Here is a 9,156-nt window from a genome sequence, read left to right on the forward strand (position 1 = left end):
ACCCTGTTTAGATGTAGAGATTTTTCTTTTGTTGTTCTTGTTAGCTATCTTACCTTTGGAGAATGGACTAAATATTCTGTGATTGCTAACAAAATTAAAATACATTTTTATGTATGCTTGCTGTAAAAGCAAATCAAAACTATGGATTCAGATTTAATATGCCAGAAACTCACAAATATAATTTTGGTCTAATGTCTCCAATATAATTAAGTGTTTAAAAATTTTGGAAGTTATAATTTCTGAATACTAATATTTCAAAGAAATTTAAAACTAAAAATAGAGCAGAACAATTTTGGTTGTGTAGCTTGCAGTAATGATTACAAAGCACAGGCTAATGTCAGTGTCAAAAGAAACCATATGTTTTTCTTGTGGCTGTAGCTGGTCAAAGCTCTGTCTTCATATTAATACTGCACATAAATACTGCATCTCCCCTTCTGAAACAAACCATCCTACCTACAGTTTCTCAAAATCAAATCTACAGCCTGAAGATGCTTCTGTGCTCTGGAGGAAATGGCTTGTTTATACTGTATGAGAGGGACATGTTTGAGGAGGAAACAAAAGGCAGATTCTGTGACTCAGTGTATCCCCACTGCAAATGTGAAGGGTGAGAAGTCCTGGAAAGCCACCAGATTTTCCCACTTGTGCATTCCATTGCCGTGGGGAGTCTCCAGCTGGCACCAAACTGATGTGTTTCACAACCACTAGTTTAGAGGGAGCGTCAGATGAAGGGATGTATTCTGGGGCTTTTTGCCTACCCCAGCCAGATCAAGTAGATGATAGTAGCCCACAAAACGTGTTGACCAGTTCTGAAGTCTACATAGTACTTCCCTCCAAGTCAGGACTTCAGCAGATGAGCTCTAGAGAGCCTGTGGTGACTTAGGCCATTACGGCATCTGGTTGTTTCGTGTTCAGCTCTGGCAGATGCACAGGTGTTTGCCAGAGGTAAACATTGCTGCCACTGGCAGTCAGGAGGAAACCTGAGACTCCAGTGTTCGAGCAGCCTGGTGTATCAGCTTAAAGCAAGATGGAAGTGGGTCTCTGTGAGTGCTCTGGATAGTGAACTTCATGGGCTCTGGCATGAGCACATACGGGTTTCTGCTGCCTCAGCCTCTCATCATGTCTTGCAAAGGATGGGGCAGAAAGTGGGATGGTGATTAATGTGGTAGTCAATCCTTGGACAGACACAGTTTGCTTCATGCTTGAAGTTACACTATTAAAAAGCATAAACATGAGTTAAGTCTTCTTTTGTAGCACTGGGGAAGGGTATTTTATGTGGGTGAATATACAAAAATGGCAAGACACTCTGCTGATGTTACCACTGTAAACCTTTTTGAACAAAGAATCTTGTGCACTCAGAGCTAAACTCACTATGCATCAAGATAGTCAAATCTTTAATTGATGTATACTTAGGTTCCTTTTAAGTTGGAATGAGCATGCTTGTAAGCATCATGTACGTTGAACATGAAGGATGTTGCTGTATGCTGGTGTTTCTTGAGAAATCAGCCAGAAAGGAAAGAGGCTATGGGGTCCCTTTTTCTGGGATATTTTGAAATCATGGATTTATATTTGTTGCACAATGAGATCCTGAATTTCCTTTTAGCCTCTTAAGGCAGCTTGAGACAGACACAGCAAGTGAGTCCGGGACTAGTTTTAATAGAAGCTGAATCTTTTGCCTACTGGAGCAAGTTAAGGAGGGAAACTTACAGGGATGGCCTATGAAACTAAGCTAATTTTGAAGGATACTTTGTAATTCCTATTTATTGGCAGCCTCTCTTACTTGCAGGATCTATAAGCTGTACATTGTTTTGTTTATCTGGTTGTTCCCCAAGTCTCTCTAGCAGGAAGGAAATTAGCTGTTACTCCTGTTTTACAATGGAGGTGAGTTGAGGCTAGTGGATTTTCATGGGTTATCTGTGGCCCAGCAGAAAAGTGAGTTGAGGTATCCTGTGGCTTGTTTGGCCTCCTGCACACTGGACACTGTGATCACAAAGTGATTACTTTGTTAAGAAATTACCTTCAACACATTGCATTGTTGGTTATTGATATAATGAGTATTGGTAGATCTTGACTGAAGTTTTCGTTAAATCTTCCACATACTCAATTTCAAGTAATAATTAATTTGGTTTTACATGTAAAACTTGCAAATATGGCAATAGCAACTTCTTCCATGACAGATTTTCTGCATTTCAGAAAGATGAGACGCTGGTCTTTGCCTTCTATATGTGGTGATCAGCAATTCATAGTACTTAAAAAAATAAATTTTCTGACAGTATCACAAACATATGATTCATACTTTGCTTTAGTTAGTGTTAAAAAATCATATATTCTTCCAGAAAATTAATTTCAGTCATGCTTTCTATTTTGCAATACTTACTTGTCCTTTTAAGAGTAATTTTCATAGTGGTATAACCACTAAACCAAGTGGAAATGGGAATTATTTACCTGTGTGTCACTTAAACTAGGTGGTTGGGGTTTTTAATGATTAGCTGTATTTTCTGAAGGGAAGTGCCTTTCTGAGTAAGGAGCATTTTGATTTGTCTGATATCTTATTGCTTGCTAATAGGAAAATAACTTATTTGTTTTTATGAAAAATAGTATCCCGAAGTCTAACCTTTTAGCTGTTCTGGGTGCCAAGCTCACTGTGGTGGCAGATTTTTGTTGCAGCTGAGAAGTTCTCATACATTTAGACATTCAAAGGGTATTCTCCTTTTGAAAAATGCTTGCTGCCTCCAAACACTTACTAGTCTTAGTAGATACCTGTTGTAGTAATTTCATTGCATTTCTGTTTTGTATTGTTTGGAGGTCAGTGGCCCTTGTTCTTCTTTCTTTTCCCTCCTCCCATGTCTGTTTCTTCATGAGCTGGAATACTGCTAACTCAATTCAATTGCTAACTCAATTCAATAAGTTCAATTGTTGTGACTTCTGTAGCTTCCTGTGGTGAAGAGCAAGGAGTGACTTTCACTCCAGTACCTGTCTGATTAACTTGAGGGTTAAAACTGTATGTACTTGTTCTGCCAATTGATGGGGATGGCAGAAATGACACAGACACCAATGGAAAGAAGAGGCTTATTTTACTGTTGATGTTTTAAGATAATAGAAAAAAGAACAATATATTTACATACAAGGTTAGTTTACTAAGCTCTAATACAAACAGCACAACCAACAACAAAGACAATAAGAAAGGTAATGTGACTATCATTACTACACACAGAAAAGAATAGTGATTAAGAAAGACACATCACAATTGCCCCAATACTTTCCCATTCCCCAGACCCACAGTCACTGGGGAGCCCCTGGTTGCAGTGAGGGTTTGGAGAGCCTTTCCCACAATTGGGAAGTCCTACGCAGTACATCCACTTGTAGGTAAGGCTTCCAAAGTCTCTACAAGAGGATCCAGCTTTTATGGACCAAATCAATAGGCTAAAACCAACCTGCATTGGTTTTGGTTTGATGAAGAAAACCATCTGATGGTTCTCTCCTCTGGCCACGCGAGACGGGGGTTTGGCCAGAGCCCAGGACGTGATTGGTGGAATTTCCTAAAATATTTTGCAGGTAGCTGCATGGCCTCGGTGCCTCTTTCACAGCAGACCATGTGAAAGTTACCAGTCCAAATTCCCTGAAATATTACAAGCAGCTTGTTCATTCATAACCACAACTAACATAAAGAGCTTGCTAAATCTTTATCTGTTATTAGCAGATTGCCCAACTAGCACAATTACCAGATGGTCAGAATTCATCTATAAGTCAGCTGTGGCTTGGGCCCAGTGTCCAAGCCTTAGCATTTCAGTACTGTATAACACAGGACTAACCAACCATTCCCTTTCTAGATGTTTGTGTGCTGCATATTTGGTTCATAGGTCTGTCTGTCTCCATTGTTTTGGTGCCTCCTGTTGAATTTTAAGCTGTTAAATTCTGAGCTCTGCTATCTGTAATAATGTTTTATATGTAAAGTTTTATCATGTGAGATCAAGACTTGCAATTTTTCATCACTAGAAGAATGGCTTTTTTTCCCCAAAAGATGTTGCACAAGATTCCAGGAAGTTTTGCTGGAATTGGCAAAAGAGGACAGGAAACTTCCCAGTCCAACTGGTTTGATCACGTACTGTGGTTTTCTCAGAGGAAGCACTGCCAGCTGTGCACATGGAAATAGAATTGCAGTGTGTAGGGCTTCTAGTGCTGTCCTGGTACTTTAAAGTTTGAGTCATGCCTGATACTACTCTTTTTAAAATAACCCATGAATGGGAGTAATGACTGAATAGGTCCCTACATTTACATAAACAGTTTCTTTCTGTGAATGTAAAGCTTGCTCATGTGTATCTTGAGTTCGTTTGATGTAAAATATGCAACATTGCTGCAAAATGGTGTTAAAACCTGGTATTACCAGGTTATAAAAATTGTTCCTCTAGCAAGAGAAGATATGTTTTCTCCCATGTACCCCGATCTAACAGAAGAACCTAAAAGATACAATGTATGCTGAAACAGCTCAGCAGATCTAAAACCATGTTAATATAGTCTTGTATTCATTCTTCTTTAAGCTGGCAATAGTGACTTCTTTTCATAGCAAACCTGACTTTTTCTTACTCCCATGACTCCCACCCTCTTCCCCCCTAAAGCAAAGCACTTCAACTTAAGTGCTGCATTCTGTGTGTTCAGTTTTTTTGTACAACTTCACTGGTGGGTTTGGGTTTTTTGATTCTTTCAGATAACTTGGCTAGAGAAAGTGCTACTGCAGTGTTTGAACTCATTATGTGGGAGGATGCAGGTTCATTTTATAGCCAGTGGGTCTCATATGCAATTTTAACTCAGTGCTGTGAAAGAAATGTCAGCCCTTCCTTTAGGATTGTTCTTGTACCACATGTATGGAAACTTGGCAATAGGTGTATTAGCTTCACCTGTCTGATCTCAGTGCAACTGCAGACTACTTTATTTGGCTTCTGCTCTTGTGGTTTTAGATGCAAGCCCAGTCCAAAGATTCTCCCACGTTGAAATTCTTCAGTGATCAGAAGTCAGGGGATGATCTCACACACTACTGTGCACAATGATTCTACCTATGTTCAGAGGGATTAACTAGTGTTCAACAGAGGAGCAGAAGAGTAGTTGTCTTTGGCTTGTAAATTGTCCTTGAACATCTAATAAGCAAATGATATGCAGTTTATTGTGGAAAAATATATGCATCTAGGTTAAGACTCTGTGTGTGTGTATGTATATACACTCTGATTTTATTTTGACAGGAATGTTTTGATCCTGCTATGCAGTTGCATCTTGTTCATCAGGCTCCATGTGCCATTCCTCCTTACATCTCAAAAAACGGGTCAAGCCTTGGAGATTTGCTAATAGGCTTCTTCAAGTATTATGCCACAGAATTTGAGTAAGTAATAAGCTCATTTTAGTGGTTTAGAATATGCAAAACTTTGATTCCTTCTAGTCAATACAGCAACACTTCATAACCCTCGAAGAGAAAGAAGAGCAGTGATGTGGTAACTTTGAGAGAGGAAATGGGTGAGAAGGCTAAATGACAACAGGAGAGCTGATAAAGTGTCTGGCACTGTCTGCCTGGCCAGGCATTCTACTCTGTAAAACAGCTGCTGAAAGTCAGAGAGCTCTGTCCTTTAAAATTAGCTGGGTTTTGTTGTGTTTCACTATTCTAAAACTGCCTGTCCATTTATGAGAAAGATCTGTTCTTCTTAGTTGTTGTTTAAGCTACTGATTGTGATGTCGATTATTTGGACCTTAATAGCTGCACTTGTGTCTTGTCACCATGAGTCAATGCAGGTAACTGGCCAAGTGGCTCCTTACTTTGGCTAGAATATGCACCTATATAGGCCACACCTAGTGAAGAATTCTCCCATGTATAGTTGGTTCTCTAACATTGTTGGTTTGCTAGAATCTGGGTTTAATTTTGACAACTGGACTTGCCTGTAGAAAAAACTAAAGCTGGGAGGGCATCTGAGAGAGCTGTAGATTACAACTGCTTTGCCACAATGTCACTCATGAATTTCTGAATTTCATGTTTTACTTCAGTATGACAAATGAACAATCATTAAACCCTTGAACGTTGCTGGGATGTGCATCACATATGAGATATGTAAGCTAGATCCCTATGGCCTGTAGTAATTAATGAGCTGACTGCACTTTTGTGCATACTTAAGCGTGATCCTGAAAGACTTTCACATTAAACGTTTTCCTTCAGTGATCTCTGCAGATAAGTGAATTTTTTTGTCCTAAGAGTTTCTCCTGAGTACTTCTCTTTTAGCTGCCAAGGTGATGTTTGCTAGAGAGGTAAATGAGAAGACACTGCTGGAGGATAACCTCAGGTTCCTAATGTGAGGCACTAAATGAATCCTGTACTACCTGACTGTACAACTAACTTGACTGTTAACCTTCTCATATATGAAACTAAATGTCTTTTCCACTAAGGAAGGATTTTCCAGTGTGCCTGTGCAAAGTAACAGACATGATCTTGTCCAAATGCAGGAAAAGTACCTAATTTGACTTTCCTGGTTTGGATGCTTGTGAAATAGTCAAGAGCAGATTTCTGCCTAAGTTGGTGGCTGGTCCATGCAGGCTTTGTTTTTGTCTGCTGTTAGACAGGATATGCTAAGACACGAAGACTAAAAATTCTGCAGTATCAGTACTTGAACTGATAGCAATCACTAAATATTTTTGTGATTATCATAAATCAGGAAAATATTTTGCCTAAATATAATCACAGAGGCACAGGGAAGCTTCTGGGTAAAACAAAGCTTGAAAATCTAGACAGATAGGATAGCTGCTGATGTCAAGGGAAGAAGATACTTTTAAACAACTAACCAAAAAAAAGTATCTGGCTTGTTTTTCCAGTATTCAGTACCTGTTACGTATTTAAACATGTGAATGGTGATATTCTGTTAAAAAACAGAACAAAAAAATAAACAGACAAAAGCCACCAAAAAAACCAACAAAACAACAGGAAAAGAAAACATGCTTGTAAGAATAGCCATTAGAACTCCTGTGTTGAAAGTGCTACATAGCTGAGAGGTCATATCAGGAAGCGATGCACCTGATGCAGCAACCTATATTATTTTTAACTCTTTCTGCTGCCAAAATGAAACTTAGCCAGGTGTACTGTTTATTTGACCATCTAGATGACAAGTATAAGTCCTGTTTGATAGGAATAGGGTGGGTGTCTTGAAGGTAGTTATATAGTTATGTAGTAGTTATATACTATATATATAGTTATAGTGTATAATTTCCTATAGTTTGATACTGGAGGAGACAGATTAACACCCAAGGGGAGGAAAAGGTGGGCAGAACACTGCATAAAAATTTTGTGTAAGGTAACCAGCTGATGAGGACACAAGTGCAGTGTCATCATAACCACAGGATCTGTTAGCTTTGCTTTGAAGTTGCTGGTGGAAACGTTACAGGTGAGAATGAGGAGGACTACAATACATACAGCACAGGGGTCTGTTAGTTCTGCTTTTCATGGAAGAACTAGTACCTAACTCTGGAACATGTGAAATATTTTCAGTGCTGTAATCAATCGTATTTGTTTGTATTTGCTTTCCCTGCTAAACATGACATTTTGAGATAATACTTCAGGTACTGTGACCACTAAAGTAGGTCACATTTAAATGACCTCTACTGGACCAGTGGACTTGCACTATTGAATACGTGTTTGATGAAAAGGCTACTTTTCATAAAAGCAGCTTTTGTAGAGTCCTACCTGTGGAGTAGGATGCAATACTAGGCTTGATACGCAGGAACTGTTTTTCTGAATGAACAGCATGCAATCAAAAATGATCAGATTATGTGTGAAGATCATAGTTTTGGACAGAATGAGTCATTGAAACCACCTGCCTAGAATGCTTAGCTCCTCGTCTGTTTTGTGTGTATTGGTCAGGAAGATAAGAAGAGATGGAGATACACTGTTTAAAACTTCCCCCTCACTCCAGTAGGTATTTCAGTTAAAATCTATAGTTTGTTAGTTGATAGAGTGAATCATATTTAAGTGCAGGATGGGCCCAAAGAGTAGGGCACAAAGGAAGAAACAGAGCCTTGCATGCTGTGCAGCCATGATCAAGTGCTGTGGTTTTTTCTCTGTATGCCTTTAATCTGTTTTGTTTATTTAGACGTAGGATGTTTCACAAAATGCTTATTGCAGTGTCTTTATACAGTGCCTTTTCCACAGTCCTACTCTGGGATTTTCGGCATGTCCATAAAAAGTAATTTTTATATACCCCTTCGTCCCTATCCCCAGAGAAATGTGATTTGGAAATTACATTGAAATAGCACACTACATACGGCAAAGCTTGTTTTGCCTTTATATTTGTCTAATTATCTTGCCATAAGGGTTCAGATCTGCATGATAGAGCTGGCTAAAAGTAAGATTATGGCTCCATTGTAAGTACTTCAAACTGTCAAAGCTCTGCTGATTGTGCAGTGAATGTGACCAAGAGAAAAATGTACATAGATGTTCTCCAAAGAAAGTGTTTGGAAACTGATTCATGTTTACCAGCCCCTCCAAAGGAGGTATCTGGTTTCATCTCTGCAGCTATGAGTGAAGGCAGCAGGTTTTCACTTGGCTGTCTCGTTGCAAAGTGAGACCTTGAAGCAAGGCCTTGCTCCCCTGAATTTACTGCTAGGGAACCCAGAGATTGTCCTTTGTGACTGCTTCTCCTAAATTTATTGTTGCAAGTTACGTGGCAGTTGTTTAAAATCATTCACTGATTAAGTTCACAGAATATTCTGAGTTGGAAGGGACTCACAGGGATTGTTGAGTCCAACTCTTGTTTTTGGCGTTGTATTTGGTGTACATGATATAAGATTGGTTACAGTTTCATCGCAGCATATAAAATTGCAGTGAGCAGTTGCTCACAGCTTTTTTGAATTGGGCAGGTAATAAAGGGATCATTTTTTATATTACATTGCATTAAATATGCTTGACATTTGTACCCATCTTGGTGTGGGTATACATACTCTATATATTATACAAGTGGCTTTGATTTGTAAGGCTACTCTGAAAAAGATGAGCTTTTTAATCTGTAGTGTAGTCATACACACTTACACCTGGAAATGTCTAGTCTCTTTCTTTCAAATACTTGCCTTCTCCATGAGGCAACACAGGCAGCAGCATCAGGAATAACTGATAACTGGATAGGCTGGAGAGATGGGCTG

At 39.1% G+C, this 9,156-nt stretch overlaps 1 protein-coding gene across 1 annotated transcript in view; it reads left to right on the plus strand.

Annotated features, from left to right (window-relative positions):
• PAPD4 (PAP associated domain containing 4) overlaps window positions 1-8,058 on the plus strand; it is a 32,025-nt gene extending 23,967 nt beyond the window's left edge. The window contains exons 11-12 of the mRNA XM_009082339.1: window positions 5,232-5,368; window positions 7,992-8,058. Of these exons, the coding sequence (XP_009080587.1) occupies window positions 5,232-5,368; window positions 7,992-8,058 (204 nt within the window). The remainder of the gene's footprint in view (window positions 1-5,231; window positions 5,369-7,991) is intronic.
• Window positions 8,059-9,156: the final 1,098 nt, after the last annotated feature.

Source organism: Acanthisitta chloris, unplaced genomic scaffold, assembly GCF_000695815.1.
Source record: "Acanthisitta chloris isolate BGI_N310 unplaced genomic scaffold, ASM69581v1 scaffold789, whole genome shotgun sequence".
Classification (NCBI taxonomy): Eukaryota; Metazoa; Chordata; class Aves; order Passeriformes; family Acanthisittidae; genus Acanthisitta; species Acanthisitta chloris.